General features: G+C 33.0%; 6 protein-coding genes across 9 annotated transcripts; 3 read left to right on the forward strand and 3 right to left on the reverse strand.

Annotated features, from left to right (window-relative positions):
- Positions 1-258: 258 nt before the first annotated feature.
- LOC108565432 (rRNA-processing protein UTP23 homolog) lies at positions 259-1,117 on the forward strand (the record flags this gene model as incomplete). The annotated part of the gene is made up of 2 exons (XM_017924880.1): positions 259-436; positions 491-1,117. Coding segments are annotated over exons 1-2 (747 nt in total), but the record flags the coding sequence as incomplete, so codon positions are not given.
- Positions 1,118-1,343: 226 nt separating this feature from the next.
- On the reverse strand, positions 1,344-2,680 carry LOC108565431 (protein cornichon). 2 transcript variants are annotated; one of them, XM_017924878.1, is made up of 3 exons: positions 2,456-2,678; positions 2,088-2,344; positions 1,344-1,666 (listed from the first exon to the last, which is right to left on the reverse strand). In XM_017924878.1, exons 1-3 carry the CDS (start codon positions 2,603-2,605, stop codon positions 1,639-1,641), a joined length of 435 nt encoding a protein of 144 aa, XP_017780367.1. In that variant the 5' UTR covers positions 2,606-2,678; the 3' UTR covers positions 1,344-1,638. The 2 variants fall into 2 exon arrangements, with proteins under 2 accessions (XP_017780367.1, XP_017780366.1); XM_017924877.1 differs by lacking the exon at positions 1,344-1,666 and having other exon boundaries at positions 1,673-2,344; positions 2,456-2,680.
- Positions 2,681-3,630: 950 nt separating this feature from the next.
- Positions 3,631-6,684, forward strand: LOC108565430 (F-box/WD repeat-containing protein 5). The gene is made up of 7 exons (XM_017924876.1): positions 3,631-3,940; positions 4,468-4,622; positions 4,778-4,955; positions 5,022-5,657; positions 5,791-6,010; positions 6,066-6,278; positions 6,335-6,684. The coding sequence occupies exons 1-7, from the start codon at positions 3,748-3,750 to the stop codon at positions 6,609-6,611; spliced, it is 1,872 nt and encodes a 623-aa protein (XP_017780365.1). The 5' UTR covers positions 3,631-3,747; the 3' UTR covers positions 6,612-6,684.
- A 206-nt stretch (positions 6,685-6,890) lies between these two features.
- On the reverse strand, positions 6,891-11,584 carry LOC108565439 (type 1 phosphatases regulator ypi1). Its single transcript, XM_017924895.1, has 3 exons — positions 11,291-11,584; positions 8,291-8,399; positions 6,891-7,317 (listed from the first exon to the last, which is right to left on the reverse strand). The coding sequence occupies exons 1-3, from the start codon at positions 11,378-11,380 to the stop codon at positions 7,091-7,093; spliced, it is 426 nt and encodes a 141-aa protein (XP_017780384.1). The 5' UTR covers positions 11,381-11,584; the 3' UTR covers positions 6,891-7,090.
- LOC108565437 (sodium-coupled monocarboxylate transporter 1) lies at positions 8,411-15,788 on the forward strand. 3 transcript variants are annotated; one of them, XM_017924892.1, is made up of 13 exons: positions 8,411-8,842; positions 12,599-12,828; positions 12,875-13,034; positions 13,091-13,156; positions 13,210-13,261; positions 13,320-13,387; positions 13,455-13,609; positions 13,671-13,811; positions 14,532-14,750; positions 14,809-14,992; positions 15,059-15,307; positions 15,364-15,651; positions 15,706-15,788. In XM_017924892.1, exons 2-13 carry the CDS (start codon positions 12,602-12,604, stop codon positions 15,745-15,747), a joined length of 1,851 nt encoding a protein of 616 aa, XP_017780381.1. In that variant the 5' UTR covers positions 8,411-8,842; positions 12,599-12,601; the 3' UTR covers positions 15,748-15,788. The 3 variants fall into 3 exon arrangements, with proteins under 3 accessions (XP_017780381.1, XP_017780382.1, XP_017780380.1); XM_017924893.1 differs by lacking the exons at positions 8,411-8,842; positions 15,706-15,788 and adding an exon at positions 12,437-12,534 and having other exon boundaries at positions 15,364-15,450; positions 15,503-15,603; XM_017924891.1 differs by lacking the exon at positions 8,411-8,842 and adding an exon at positions 12,439-12,534.
- On the reverse strand, positions 9,830-11,284 carry LOC108565438 (succinate--hydroxymethylglutarate CoA-transferase). The gene has a single exon (XM_017924894.1). It carries the CDS (start codon positions 11,162-11,164, stop codon positions 9,881-9,883), a length of 1,284 nt encoding a protein of 427 aa, XP_017780383.1. The 5' UTR covers positions 11,165-11,284; the 3' UTR covers positions 9,830-9,880.
- Positions 15,789-16,341: the final 553 nt, after the last annotated feature.

The following is a 16,341-nucleotide window of genomic DNA, read 5'->3' on the forward strand; positions in this document are numbered from 1 at the left end:
TTTATCATTTATATCCTCTTCTGTATATTTATACAATTATGTAATTAATATATTGTGACTCACTTTACGAATTCTTATTAAATGAAAATCAAACATTGGAAGAAGGAGGAAAATCAAGCATTTATGTATCTTTAAACACAACATGATTTTAAATTTTTGAATGATCCAGTGCTGCTAACGTAGACAAAACGAATTATTGAAGCAATTTTAGTTGGTAGTATTTATTTTTGTGAGAAATTGTAGCGAGATGTTCTAATTTATTTTTAGGTTATATTTTGTTAAATTTTAAAAACAGAAGTTTACTTTATACTAAAATATGAAGATCAGAAGGTACAAGAAAGTTAGTAAGTTTTTAAGTTTCTACAAAAATAGTTTTGGTTTTAAAACGCCTTACCAAGTTTTGGTTGATGGTACTTTCTGTTATGCTGCATTGGAAGTAAGTTAACATGCATTTGCTTTACAAAACCAATTAATCCTAATTTTATTTCAGAACCACATTAACATTGCCAATGATATACCAAGATACTTACATGATGAGGTGAAATTTCTCACCACATACTGTGCACTGATTGAAACTGAGGAACTGGGGAAACAAGTTGGTGGTGCAAAAGTAATTCAAAAGCAATATGCTTTGCACAAATGTGGACATGAAGGAAAGGCAATTCCTGGTGATAAATGTTTCTTATCAATGGTTAAAAAGAAGAATCCTCAACATTATATAATTGCAACACAGGATAAGGACTTGCAGAAGAGGTTACAGAGATTACCAGGTGTTCCTGTAATTTATCTAAACATGAAAACACCTATTTTGTTACCACCATCACATGCATCAGAAAAGGCAACACAAAAACAATCTAATGCTGTAGTTCAAGCACAGAAAACAAATATTGATTTGATGAAAAAACAGAAGGGATTACTTGTTGAAGGTGCTGATAAACCTAAGAAGAGGAAATTGAAAGGTCCCAATCCACTGTCTTGCAAAAAGAAGCAAAATCCTACCAAAGTTGATGAATCTATTAATAAAGTGGAGGATGGAAAGGTTGAGAAAAGAAGTAGGAAGAAAATTAGGATTCCTAAGCATGTTAAAGAATTGTTAATAAATAATGTAAATAATCAAGAATAAAAACTATTTAAAACTTACTAATGTATTTTTATAAAAATTTGTTACTAGTACAATGAATTATTAAGGTAAAGGATTTATTAAAATAAATATATGTGGTGAATCAAGTTTTATTTACATAATTATATAACATTGTATAATGAAGAGTATGTAAATATATTTAACAAATGAACCAGTAAAATAGGTAAAAAAAAATACCAAAATAATTATTACAGAATAAATAAATAATATTTTTAATGATCTAATAGTGTATATGGAACAGAAACAATATTTTACTGTAATGAATTGATTAACATTAACGACTGTCTTCCATGGGCAATCAGTTCCTAATATTAACTCACAAAAAAACGCGAAAGATGGTCGTTTTTCGGTCTTTTTGTGCGCAACAGTAAGAACCGAAAACCCTGGTGTATTTTAGTCTTTTATTTGTTCGCAGCTAATACACTAAAGTGACAATTAAAACTAATGAAAATAAAAAATCGCCTCGATTGATTATTCTTGTACGTACATTTTGGCCTTCACGAAGATATCAGACTATAAATCATTCTGGAACAGATTTTCATAGATTAGGGTTTCGGTTCTTACTCTCATTTAAAAAAAAATATAGTATAAATGATGGAACAACGCTCATAAATTAAACTCGTGTTTAATGTAAATATCTATCAGTATTAAAATTAATGTGGAATCAAGTAATAATTAAGGGAATCAATTAAATCATCCATTTGACTAACTTAAAAATGTGCGAAAGCCAATACTCTTATTCCACAGCATTGGCATTCCATTACACTGCTGTGTGTAATATAAAGCATTAAAATATTGTCATCAACATTGCAAACAAGAAAGTTTTTGCTTTGAATTTAATTTGCATGAATAAACTATGTACAAGTTAAGAGCACTTGGGGAGTAAACACAAAATCATGTTACATGCTCTGGGTTCACATGGGCATTTTCTAAAGCAATTACATACCCGTAGAGGTAATAGAAAAATGATAATAAATAAAATGCAAGCTTGATCCATCCCTCTCGTTGGCACCTGGTTAAGGTGTCTGCATTCATTATACTTGTAGGATCATAGAGTCCAGGGCCACTCATCACAGGCCTTGTTCTGTATCTGTTTATGTGATAGGCTATCAATGGTATATTGATTAAAATAGAGACCCATTCTCCGGCAGCCACAAATAAAATGTTGAAGATTAAATGCAGGACGTACTCAGGGAGTACGAGCTAAAACAGAAAATAGGAATTTAAACGCAAATACATTTCGACTAAAGTCGTGCATCTGTCTGTGCGATATAACTAGATGTAAATATGATTCATTGCTTGGGTGGCACTTACTGGGTTAAGGCTGTTACATTGATCTATTGGATTCTTGTAATCGGTTTTCAATTCGTCAAAGGCTATCACATGAAACAGCGAGAAGAAAATGAGAAAAGCGTCCACAATTAGGGCGATAATATATGAAAACGCTGGAAAATTGAACGCCATGATTATGAACTGTACTCTACTGTCATTCCTTTTGACCACTTTTGACTAGTCGAATCCACTTTCGACTAACTTCACTTAAGAAATTGTTTCAAATTAAATGATTACAACCCTTATATAAAATACTTAAACTTAAGAAATTCAGTACTATATTTGTGAGGAAACTACTTAAAATCAAGTTAAACAAATGTGTGATAAAGATTAGTTATTTACACAAGGTGCGGCTTCTTTAGATAAAAAAAAGTAAGTAGAAAATACTACTTCAGATTGATAACATTAAGGACATTTAGTAACAGTTACGATACAAATTTACATATATAACTTTTAGTACCATTTTATTAAATAATATAATTGTTATAATATTTCAATTTCAAAAACTTTTGTATTATTTTTTTAAATAAAAAAAAGTTGATATATTGACAATATTATTAAATTGAAACTGAATTTGCCAAAAAATGTGGAACGCTTCACGATTTTGCGTGTCATCCTTGCGCAGGGGCCATGCTAATCTTCTCTGTATCGTTCCAATTTTAGTATATGTATTGCCGAAGCAAGTACATAAGTTATAACGGTCAAGTTGCATAAGTACTAACCTACAAATTTTTTTGTACACTAAAGAAGTTAATATTATATTTAAAATATTTACGAAAATACTTTATATTTCAATAATTTATTCTACAGAAATTATAAGAAAAAATCATAGTTTAAAAATTAATTCATTAAATTTATAAAATATAATAAATAATATTAAAAAAAAACTAATAATTTTTCTTTTATAGTTTTATTTATTTGGAAATACCCAATAAAATTTTGTACGTGAATATACATACATAAATGTACGGATATTAGTTTATTTATTATTAGTATAATTTAAATAATTATTAAGTAAATTATCTACTTTATTAATTTATACAAATTATATTTGTCATGGACAATGAGCTTAGTTTTGGTTAGTCATCGAATAAATATATTATATAAACAAATAAATAACCGTGGACTGACTTCAGGCTGGTAGAGAAGAAATAACATTGAACAGCTGGTTAGTAGGGATTAATCACTGTCAGACGCTTGACGTTTGGTTATGCTACTAGTTGTGGATTGGAAGAGTTAGCTGAGGTGCATCCAGTAAACAACAAAGTTGAAAGATGGACAATTATCAATGGGCTTTCCTGCCCATACCTGTCCTATTAGAAGTGTTCAAACGGTTAGATTATAAGAACGTGGTGAAAGTGAGTTGTGTGTGTAGGAATTGGTATGAAATAAGTCGTGTCGAGTACCTCTGGAAGTATCTATTCTACAGGAACTTCAAAGTTGAATCAAATGTTGCGTTAATACCAGGTGTGTATGTAATGAAAACAATTGGAATGGATAACCTTTCCAATTGTTTCCATTCTTTTCTTTTCCCGCAGCGTAGGTCGTTTCCAAATATGCGCTGTATTTTTATATTATTCCATTTGGTATCTATTTTTACTTTGTATATGTTACGCTATAAGGAATTTCCGCTCGAAATAAGAAAATCAATTCTATCTGTTGAAGCAAAGTTCAACATTATTAACAATGGTTTAAAATTGAACGTTAATTAATACGATAAGGTGTAAGATAATATGTCTGTTTACTTCACAACGTATTCCATATATGACCATCCTTTCAAGTTTTGGAATTTATGTAAGGTTTTGATAGATGTGTAATATTTTTGTATAATAAGTAGAAATGAGGTAATCTTTGTGTATTTAATGAAATATATATTTAAATATGTTTATCAACTATTCTCTTGTTTATTAAAGTGTAAAATGAACAAAGAAGCTTTGATTTATTTAAATGATATATGTGTGTATTTAAGTTAATTATGTTTTTCCTATTTGTAGGTAAAAACTGGTATGAGGAATTCAAGAGACTTTATTACAATGTTCCATTAATACAAACAGAAAACTTGACTGATCATTTGAACGAAGTGCTGCACGTCAGTTTTTCACATAACGGAAAATATTTCGCAACTTGTTCCAAAGACGGCTGGGTCCATGTAAGTCCATTTTATGTGTATTTCCTTTACAAATATGACCTTAATGCTTACCGTAATTAGATTGATTTCTATTTACTTTAAGTGTTTCGAGTTAAGACCTTGCGTCAATGAAATGTAAATTAATTGACTGCAATTAAGTATAAGCATATTTGCAGCTCTGGGATTCCAAATATCCAGCAAAAATCAAGTTTAGCCATGACATGAAATGGTTTTCTTGGAAGTACACCCAATACTCGCAGTTCAACGAGTCGGATTCTCTCCTGTTAGTTTCCGGTGTCCATTTCGGAACGCCACACAGTACTTCCGGAGAGATCGCTGTATTCAGCATCCCAGGTTGTATTTCCCATTAGCTAAGTTATATATTAGGTTTTTAATTGAGATTGTTTGATTTTCCTATAGATTTTGAACTACAATGTCGCGTTGGAAGCAAGCCTTACGATATATTTGGTACTTGGTACAGTGATATACATCTTTTATCTGGAGATTTACGTTGGTTGGCTCACTTGGTGAGTACATCCATGCTACGTCTCAACAAAGCATGTCAGGAAGTCGAATCTGAACATGTTCCAGTTATTAAAAATCTGTATAGATTTTATAATAGGAATGCTAGTTCGATTAGGGCAATAATGATAGCTAATTGCTTACCAAATTCGGAATTGGTCGATGAGAAAGAGACTTGTGAAAATGACAATGACGTTAAAAAGGATAAGAGTGTGGGAGTTGAAAAGGGGAATCCCGTAAGTCACAGAGACATCGACAATTTAGCGATGTCAAGTAGTAGTTCTGTTGTGCAAAACGTGGCAGCTTCTTCGAAGGCCGTCGATCCTGACTACGAAGTTCCTATAACTTATAGCGCTGAATATAGAATGGCTGAAGCCATTAGTATGTCCGACTCTGATACAGACAGTGACTTCGATGAGAGGAGCAGCATAGATTTATCAGACTACTCACAGGTGGAAGGAGAACCTATTGTTAGCAACGACAAATATTTGATTTTTACAACGGGTTATAAAACGTACACCCCACATCAAATTGGTAAGTAATAAACTGTATCGAAAACAATTGGAATACTTTAATTGTTATTTCATTGCAACGACCTTCGTGCATGTTCAAAAACAAACATAGTATGTTGGTTTCTATACAATCTAGAATTTTATTTTTATTGAAGGTTTTAAGAGAATCAAGCCGTTCCCTTTTCCGAAACGCATAGATCCGGGCCTCTCGCTTAGGGAGAGGCTGGTATTAAGGGAGAAGTTAAGGTCTGCATCGCCTCCATCTGAACCGAACTGGCTCGATTATGACGCAGTATGCGACAAGTTCGATAAGGTTGACCATGTCATTGATTTGCATGGTCACATTATTGGTATGGGACTTAGTCCAGATCACAGGTAGTTTAGTTCATCTGAAACGAGATAATTAAGCCACACATGTAATATTTTTTAGATATTTATATGTAAACAGCAGACCTTGGCCTGTGGGTTACGTGATAACCCATCCGCTGGATCCACCGCCCATCGCTCAAGAAATTGACATACACGTCATAGATTTGGTTACGCTCAAAGAAGTTGGTAAAATGCTTCGCGCCCACAAAGCCTACACACCCAACAACGAATGCTTTTTCATTTTCCTGGACGTCTGTAAGGAGTATGTGGCTAGGTAAATGAATAACTTAGTATTTTTGATCAAGAATTAATTAACGATCTAATTTGAAGCGGGGCGGAAGATAAACACGGATATCTCTGGGACAGGCATTACGGTTGTTGTTTAGCCAAGTTTCCACATACGGACGTCGTGAATTCCGTTGCTTTCAATCCAAAGGATCCTGAAATGCTCGTAACGACTTCTGACGATTTCGAAGTAAAGATTTGGAGGTCCAGGTCAAAAGTCAAAGAGTTAGGATTGGAGGAGTCTCAATTACCAAAGGGAATAGAAGTGCGAAAGGTTAAAAAACCGGATGTGCCTCCGATGCCGAACAGACAGAATCAATGATAATAACAGTACATTTTTAATTAGATAGTAACGAATTCAATTTTAAAGCAATCGTGAATGTATAAAAAAAAGAACAGGGTCTCCGTTTCTTTATTTATTCGTTCTGAAGAGATTTATAAATTGTTGTATAGATGATATATACGTAAGAATTATTATTAGTTTTAAGAGTGAACATTTTTTTTTTATACATCGATGTGAATCTTCAAATATCTATTTATTTCTCACATTTATTATTATTTTTGATTAAGTTGGCTTAATTTTATTTATACACTTTGTGAATAGTTTCTAGTCATAAATATTTTACTTTATTTGTAATTTTACACATTCAAATAAAGCAATACGCTCTCTATAATAATCCTTAATTAATTGTGGGATAGATTTTTATAATAAAAAAGAAAGCTTTAAATGTATATACTTATGGCAATGGAATCGTATCACATCGAAAAATATTTAAAATACTTGGAAAGGATAAAATTGGATTAAGGATTAGGAGGTTCTTCATCGTGCGGCAGATTCTCATCTGGTGGATCCGCGTTTTCTACAGGAATTTGAACGGTTTCTGAAGCACTTTCACTGCGTTCCTCGCAAGCAGAGCTTTGATGCTGGTGCTTTTTCTCTACATGTCCCTGACAATGATCGCACTCATCATCACTGCTGTCCGAACTGCTCTCATCAAAAGCTTTCGGTTTCTTGTAAATGCAACAACCTAAAAAAGAAATAAACAATAAGTCTTTACCGCAAAAAGTAATATTAAACAAATATTCGACAATTCTATTCTGATTACTCCATGCCAAATATTTAACAAATTCAAAGTATTGTAAGTTTCTATATTATCAACTTTTAGAAAGTTTTCTTCTAAATAATTATTGGCGAGAGTGATATTTTTTAAATGTATAATTATTTAATTATAAACATTCCATTATAATACTATTCCAGAAAATTGAATTATGTAACATATTTTAATATTTTGCTACGTAAACGATTACATCAATTTTTGAGAGTTTGATGTAGTATTTGATAACAAATTTGGCACAGGTTAGTAATCAGTTATTGACTGTCGGGCACATTTATCTATATTAGAAGATAGATAACCGAAGGCCAATCATCGATTTAATTCAATTTCAAAAGTTTACTTCGACCACATTTTTGTCATATTTATAACAGGTGAAGTTAAAGTAAAACGTGTTTATTTTTTCGTTGTTGTTTCATTCAAGGTGTGTATTAAAAACTTTCTAAGAGACTACAGTCTCTTTATTACATTAAATCCATCTGAAAAGAATCGTTTAAGCAATTGTTATGAGAATATCAACAATGAGAAATTTTGCAAACATAATTCTTCAGAAATATAAATATATAGATATTTTCATTTACTTTCGAATTTAAATTTAAAAATGAACTTTGCTCTATTCGATTTCTACGAAAATAGTCTATTCCAAACCGAAAAATACGTAAGAACAAAAATATTAATAGTTTTCTCAAAAGAGATTTTAGATGATTAAAGTATGCATTCATATGTGGATGTATATTACTTACATAGAGAAATTTTTTGTAATGTCTTAAAATTATTTTTTGTTTATGTCGAAATCAAATAGATTTAATCGAGATTGTTTAATTACTGCACATAATTGATGTTTAAAAGCTGGGTTTGCGAACAATAATATGAAACATAAATATTTTACATTTAGATTTCTTTTTGTCCATGTGTTCATTGTCTATAGTTTCCGTAGTCCATTGTACTTTCCTGTCCGTCCTCGGCTTCCTCAGAGTCAACTGAACTGTAGGGACGCTCTACAAAAAAAGAACAAAACAAAAACAAGCAATGATCAATTAGTTCGAAATCAATTAACTGTGTTAATGAAAAGTGCAAAGTGTGCAAGTGTCTAATTTTTCGAGCGCGTAAAGTAAACAATCGATGTACTTAAAAATCCGGCGCGATTATGTGTGTGTCTATAAGCATTCAAACACTCGTACAAAAAAAAAGAAGAATGATCGATTACTTCACGCGCAATGAATATTAATTTCAATGGCTTAGTGGAGTCCGAGTCTCCGACGAGTTTACAATTAAATTGAAAATCGCCGCGCACGTTGTTATCAGATGTCCAAGATACTTTAAAGAAATAAGACCATTACTTAAGTCATCTTAAATATTACGAGCGGTCAGTCTCGATCGACTGCGAGCGACACGAATACTTTTTACCGGAACCGAATTCTTGCTGACGTCGAACGAAAGTGTAAGTTTCCTTTTTTTTTACTCTCTTCTTTAAAATACTTGTTTCCAATCCACCTTTACAACACGCAAATTCAACACTTAACAACAACAAAAAAACAGTGCACTGCAAATTAGTGCTCACGTACTAATCAGTATTAAGTATGTTTGTTATTGCATCTTTACAAACTTGAATTAAATGTAAATAATGAAATACGTAACATAATAACATTAGTTATTTGATATCATTTCCATACTTATAAACAAAGCAATTGAACCAATGCGTACTCGTCTTAAATTGATAGGCATTCGCTCTCCAATTAAAGTACCGAACAATTCATTAATTACACACGCAAACAATAGTAAATATTTTTAATGATTTGAACCATATTCGGTTTTTCACGTTAACTTTATTAGTGAACATTCCTAACATCTGAGACATTGAATAAATAATCAAGGAGTTTATACCTGTATAACAAGTAAAAAAAAATTCGTTGAATTGTGAGAAAACTTATTGTTTCAACTTATTTCGAAGAAATCAAACAACGCTTTCCTCCACTATCGCTTATTAATTTTAACTCGTAAAATTTTATGTACAATTTACTCATGGATAAAGGCGACGCAATTTCGTTTAATTGCTCTATTCTTAAAAGATCCATTTATCATGCACTTAGTGAATATAGAAAATAAAAAGTAGTGCAACGTGTGAAACCGATAAAGTGTTACTAAAGTAAGTAATTTTTCGATTAATAATCTATGCAACGCATTCTTACATGCGTATTAATTTAAATAAGTCGTGGAAGTGTCGGTTCATGTTAATATTATGCATTCAAGATTTCTTTGTAACAAAAAATAAACGTGTGTATAATGACTTGCACAAAAAAAGTTCGCTTAATTTAAATACGTACTTACAACTACTTTATTAATAAGTTACATATTGAAAACAACACGTGAGTTATTTCATAAAAAATATATATTTATTAAAATTATATAATTAGAAAATAAACAGCAATTATCAGAATGTTGTTAGTATTGTTGTGTATGGCAAGTATAGTAGAATATGTTATTGAATGATTTTATCTTGTTTCAATTGGGCAATGACGTTTTTATCGAATTTTAAAACTTCTTCGAGGATTTCATCTGTGTGTTGACCGAGAGTTGGTGGAGGCATTTTCACCAAATTTCCGCCGTCGCTGTATTTCACCGGTGGTCCAACTAATTTAATTTTACCAGCAGTCGGGTGTTCAATTTCCTTGACTAATTCGATTTCCTTAATGTGCGGATCGTTGAAAACATTTTCTAAATTGTTTATTGGTCCGCACGGGAATTGAGCCTTATCAAATAATTTGCTCCAATAAGAATTTGGATGTTCAATCATAACGCTCTTGATAAGAGCAATTAATTCTTGCCGATTCTTCACGCGATCTTTGTTGGTGAGATATTTAGGGTTTGTACCCAGTTCTTCTTGTCCTATCAATTTACAAAAATGTTTAAATTGAGCATCTGAGCCTGTTCCAATCGTGAAATACCCATCTTTTGTTGGGAATGCTTCATATGGCACAATACTCTCATGGGCTGTACCCCATCTGGTAGCCTCTTTTCCAGCATTCAGATAGTTTGAGCCAATGTTTATTAAGCTCGCCACTTGAGTACTTAGTAAATTACAATCAATTTTTTGACCTTTTCCAGTTTTAGCTCTCTTTAATAAAGCAGCCATTATGGCTCCATGAGCATATAAACCTGTTGCTAGATCTGTTACAGCAACACCTACTTTAGCTGGCTCACCATTTTCTGGGCCAGTGATGTGTAAGAGACCACCAATAGAGGCAGCAATAACATCATATCCAGGTTTATTTTTGTAAGGACCATCCGGACCATAACCACTGATTGAGCAGTAAATTAATTGTGGCGCTACTTCCTTGAAATGCTCATAACCTAACTTCAACTGATCCAATTTACCAGGAACATAGTTTTCCACTAACACATCTGAGTGCTGAGCTAAATTATAGAGGATTTCCCTGCCTTTCTCTGTTTGAATGTTCACACACATACTCTTTTTATTGCGATTGGCTGAGATGAAATAACATGATTCACTGCCTACAAATGGTGGTCCCCAATTCCTGGCTTCATCTCCACTGCCTGGTCTTTCAACTTTAATAACTTCTGCACCCAAATCTGCCAAGATCATGGTGCAGTACGGACCAGCTACGATTCTGCTCATATCCAGTATACGGATGCCCTCCAGTGGTTGGATGTTGGTGGCATTGCTGGAGAATCTAACCAACTCAGTCACCTTTGCAATTCTGCATAATTGCAATGGTTTCTTAAATAACTTGACTGCATTCATGCTGACTCAATACTAAATCTACTAAATGCCTACGACCCGCGATTAGTGAAAAAGCAGAAAAATTACAAACAACGTGTTATCAGCGGTTACGTAACGCACCGCTCGCTCTCTGTACTGTGGCATTACCTGATGCGAGTCCGTGCTATCTAGTGTGAGCGTAGTCGTAGCAGAAGTGCTATCTTGTGTAGGCTGCTGAGATGTTAGCTGCTCTGCCATAATTACCCTTTCATAAACACCGCACTTATACACAAAATGAAGGCAAGTTCCTTTCACGTGTGAATCAACCGAATACACGATAATAGAGATCGCGGCACGCTATACAATTGATTAGATAAATCTTAAAATTCAGTTATTTTTTTCTTTTTAATCAAACAAACAAACCAAAACGTCAAGTGCAGCTGACGTTAGCTGTCACGCAAACCAAATCCAATCGCCGACAGGTGGCGCTGAATCTAGGTCCTTACCAAATCTATATACAGTTTTTTATTTATGCAAAATCATTATATTTTCAAAACATTTTCGCAACTAATTTATCTCTAGTATTTGAAAATCATTTGATATTGCACAAACATAAAATCTGATTCGTACTTACAAGTTTAAACAATAAATAATATGGTTTTTAATATAGTCATAATGATAAGAAAAATTAACGAGCATCGTGATTTGCATTAATTTTAATCAACTAATTATTGCTTTTCTAATGAGGAAATAAAATCTAATAGGAAACGGTTTATTATTTTCTATTGAAGGATATTTGCTTTAATTAACGGTAATTGGCAATTAGTAATTAACTATATTTGTGCTTTGTTCACCTATGCAACCAAATATACTCAATTAATATTTGAATTTATTTATATCATTACTTGTCAAATTAATATGAACTGTAATAATTTACTTTGATATTTCATTTGTTTCAATAGGATTGTCATCGTTAAAAACAATGTTTATTGTTGTTGTTCATTTTTCTACTTATTTACAATAAGGATTTAGCTTGTGTTCCAATTACATCAGTTTTTATTTTTTACGATTATGGAGTCAGATGTATTTTTTGTTTTATTAGAGAATAATTATAATGTGTTAAAAGTAATCGAATAATTTGTTTTACTATATTTATATTAATTACAAAAATGAGTTTAATAAAGTAGTTTAAAGACTTGACTGAATATCAAAGTTTAATCTAAATATAAGCAACGATTTAAAACGGTTGTTTGATCGGTGTTTGTTTATAAGCTAGTTGGTTTTAGTCAGCTCATTAGAGCGAGTCGTAATCACTGAATTTTCTTATCGTGCACAATAAAAGCACCTGCTATTACAATTGTTCTAACAGAAACAGCTAAAAAATGGATGCTGAGCGACGAATTTACAATGATGTATAATAATTACGAAAGTGAATAGTGTTTTGAGAAATTAATGTTAATTAATGCATTTTTGCAGATAATGGACGCGAGTGTCACCGGAGGAAGTTTGGGGGGCAGAAAATATTATTTCGATGTTGTCGATTATTCCGTCTTCGGGGCAATGCTGCTGCTCTCGGCGATGACTGGATTATATTATGGCTGCAGAAGTCGCTACTGCAAAACGGGAGAGGAAGCCACGCTGCGGGAGTACCTAACCGGAAGCGGAAACATGAAACCGTTTCCTGTTGCCATGTCGTTGATTGCTAGGTAAGAAGGGAACCGTAACGAACGAAATGCTTAATTCGCCCCGCAGTTATATTTCAGGTGTCACAATTTTAGGCACCCCGGCGGAGATTTACAACTTCGGAACTCAATATTGGGTGATCTGCTTTTCAGTATTATTGAGCGGCATTGTGATAGCCATCGTGTACTTGCCAGTATTCTGCAAGCTGCAAGTTAATTCTTCTTACGAGGTTTATTAAATCCAAATTACACAGACCTTAACTTAATTCATTATTTTTACTTTCAGTATTTGGAGCTAAGATTCAGCAGGTCGGTCAGAAGTTTGGCTTCCACGCTGTTCTTAATTGATGAGGTGATGGAGTGTTTAAGTATTTATTAGGTTTCATAATTAGTTTTAAATTACAGGTAATGTTTCTGCCGATACTCATTTACGTACCATCTTTGGCTTTTAATCAAGGTAACTCGATTAAACAAATACTCTTATGAATTTTAAATTATTATTTATGTTACTACAGTGTCCGGTATTAATATACACTTGGTTGGTACTATAGTATGCATTGTGTGTATCTTCTACACTGTTTTGGTAAGTGGTTTCTCTGAAGCGCAGCAGCGAAAGAGCTAAAAGTTAATGATTTATTCGCATATTTCAGGGAGGACTTAAAGCGGTAGTTTGGACGGACACTTGGCAAATTATTGTTATGTTCATATCCGTGGTAGTTGTGGTTATACTGGGCAGTATATCAGTGGGTGGTGTTACTGAGATATTCAACAGGAACGAGCAAGGCGGAAGACTGATATTTTTCAAGTAATCTCAACAACAAGTAATTGCCGTTTAAAGTGCAGACACTTAACGTTTAATGTTGCAGCGTGAATCCCAGTTTATACGAGAGGCAAAGTTTGTTCAGCGTCATCATCGGCGGTTTCGTCTATTGGACATCTTACAATGCCGTCAATCAAACGATGGTGCAGCGTTACCTCTCTTTGCCATCGGAAAAACAAACCCGGATGTAAGTTTTATGCGTTTAGAAAGTCGAATGTATCGGCCGGAGTATCGGCTTTTATTTGGATGCATCTCAAAAAAACGATTTACCTGCGAGATCGAAAGGTCAATGTAAAAATGGACCCGACGATTGAGGCATTAATTATCATCCTACTCTGTCCATCCAACGAGACCCGGCTCTCACAATTGGCTTTAGTACAATTTAATAGTTCATGGTTCGTAAATAAAATTGAATTTCGCTTCGTGCAAAACTTTCAGCAACAAAGTTGCCGTGATCCCTGCTACGACAGTCACGGCGCGAATATTTATTATCTTTTATAGCTCTGCATGTCTCGAACTTATCAATATGAAATTTTAACTGTTTAGCTCGTAAAGTCATCCTATTTCCAGATTGTTTTCACTATATAATTAATACGTGCCCATTACATAACAATTTATCGTAGTGCACTTGAAAATAACAAAACCTTGAGATTAATTACCAACAATAATTAGCTTAAATACGATAAATGCAAACTATTTTTGCAAAAACAAATAGCAATTAAATTTTTAAAATAAACATAGAACATTTAATCTTCGGTAAGAAAAGTAAATCCCCTTGAAGCTGTTAAAATAATTATTTCATTTTAATTATCATATAATTTGTATTTATATTTTTTTATACCGCTTTCATGATAAACGAAATGTAAATATTTCGCTAATTTAATTCTTTATTTATTTTAATTTATAGGTCCATCGCATTATTCACAATTGGCGTAATGATATTTTTGACGATCTGCTGCTATAGTGGATTATTAATATACGCAACTTATTACGACTGCGACCCTCTGTCATCAGGGCGAATTAAAGATGATGATCAGTTATTACCTTTATTTGTGATGGAAACTGTTGGACATCTACGAGGTGTATCCGGTCTTTTCATTGCCGGAGTCTTTGGTGCTGCTTTGAGGTAAATTTAATCAATCGCTTATTAAAATTATTTTCATTAATTTATGTTCGCACTTTAGTTCGCTGTCCGTCATTTTAAATTCTACTTCGATGGTGTTTTTAGAAGATTTCATCAAGTCCTGTTTGAGACTGCATTTATCCGAGAGAGTCGAATCGATTATAGTGAAAATAATGGTGTTGAGTTTGGGAATCGTTGCAGTTGGCTTCTTATTCATCGTGGAACACCTGGGTGGAGTTCTGGCGGTGCGTTGCAATCTGGTCTGCAGATCTTATCATAATGTAATTCGAATGATTGTTCGTTTAAGTTAGATGGCGACAGCTTTGTCCGCAATTGCAGCAGGAACAACGTTCGGAGTTTTCACTTTAGGAATGCTGGTGCCGTTTGCTAATAACAAAGGTGCTCTCATCGGAGGCTTAGCTGGAGCTTTAATGTCAGGATGGGTGTCGTTTGGTGGCCAGTATGCATATGCTGCAGGTTTAGTTGTACCCCACAAACTTCCAGTATCTTTAGATCAATGCGAAGCTAAATACGGAGTGAACGTGAACTATACGGAACCAGTACATTGCAAATAATCTTGAAGTAAAAACAAAGTTGATTCGCTCATTTCTTGTAGGTATATCCAAATGAATCTGATATTTTCCCGATATTCAGGCTTTCCTACCATTGGATCACTCCTATCGGCGTATTCACTGTAATAGTTGTAGGTATAATTGTGAGTTTGATAACTGGAAAAACTGATGTTAGAACAATAGATCCTGACTTGATTTCACCGGTGTCTCACTGGGCTTTGCCGGCCGAAGCCCATCGATTTGCAGGATCTGCGGTGGCCAAGCTCAGGCGGAAAGGCCAAGACTACGACACTCTCATGAAAGAGATTACAGTGCAAAATGTTGAGAACAAGGTAGAACTAACATTTGTCTTCCCATAACACTCATAATACCCTCTTGTTTTGTAGGAAACCCCATCAATTTCCGTGATTAACAGACGACGTATTTAAGTGTACTTAATTTTATTATTTTTTATTAATTGATTAGAGATTTATATTTTGTATATAAGATTTTAATAAAAAGAATAATAATATTTACTATTTAACAAACAATCTTGTAAGTTTTTCGTAATTGTTGATTATGTTTGTATATTATTTTTACTCTCAAGTTTCTGAAATAAGACAATAACACGATTCTTATATCATCCTTCTATGAATGTATTGTTTCAACATAATACACATTATTGATTACATATCTAATTTAAAACGTCAATTTACCTTTACGTAATCACATTACTAAAATTTCATAATTTACCGCATTTCACAATATTTTATAGTGTTTACAAATGCATTTTGAAATAAATTTTTGAAAATACCCTAAAATTCGATCCTGGAATTTAGATACTTGGATCAAGGATAAGTATAATTGAAATTTTGTTTAATATATGTCCGGGTCAGGTAGCATTTTTGCAAATATATCGAGTGTCTTACATGGTACAATTAAATGATCTTACATATAAATTTTCTTAAAAAACGTTATATTTCGATAATTTTTCTATATTTACACCTTTATGAATATAATTTTAGAAAAATTAAGATCTGTAG

The sequence above is a fragment of the Nicrophorus vespilloides genome, unplaced genomic scaffold (assembly GCF_001412225.1).
Source record: "Nicrophorus vespilloides isolate i.1.1-1 unplaced genomic scaffold, Nicve_v1.0, whole genome shotgun sequence".
In the NCBI taxonomy this organism is placed as follows: domain Eukaryota; kingdom Metazoa; phylum Arthropoda; class Insecta; order Coleoptera; family Silphidae; genus Nicrophorus; species Nicrophorus vespilloides.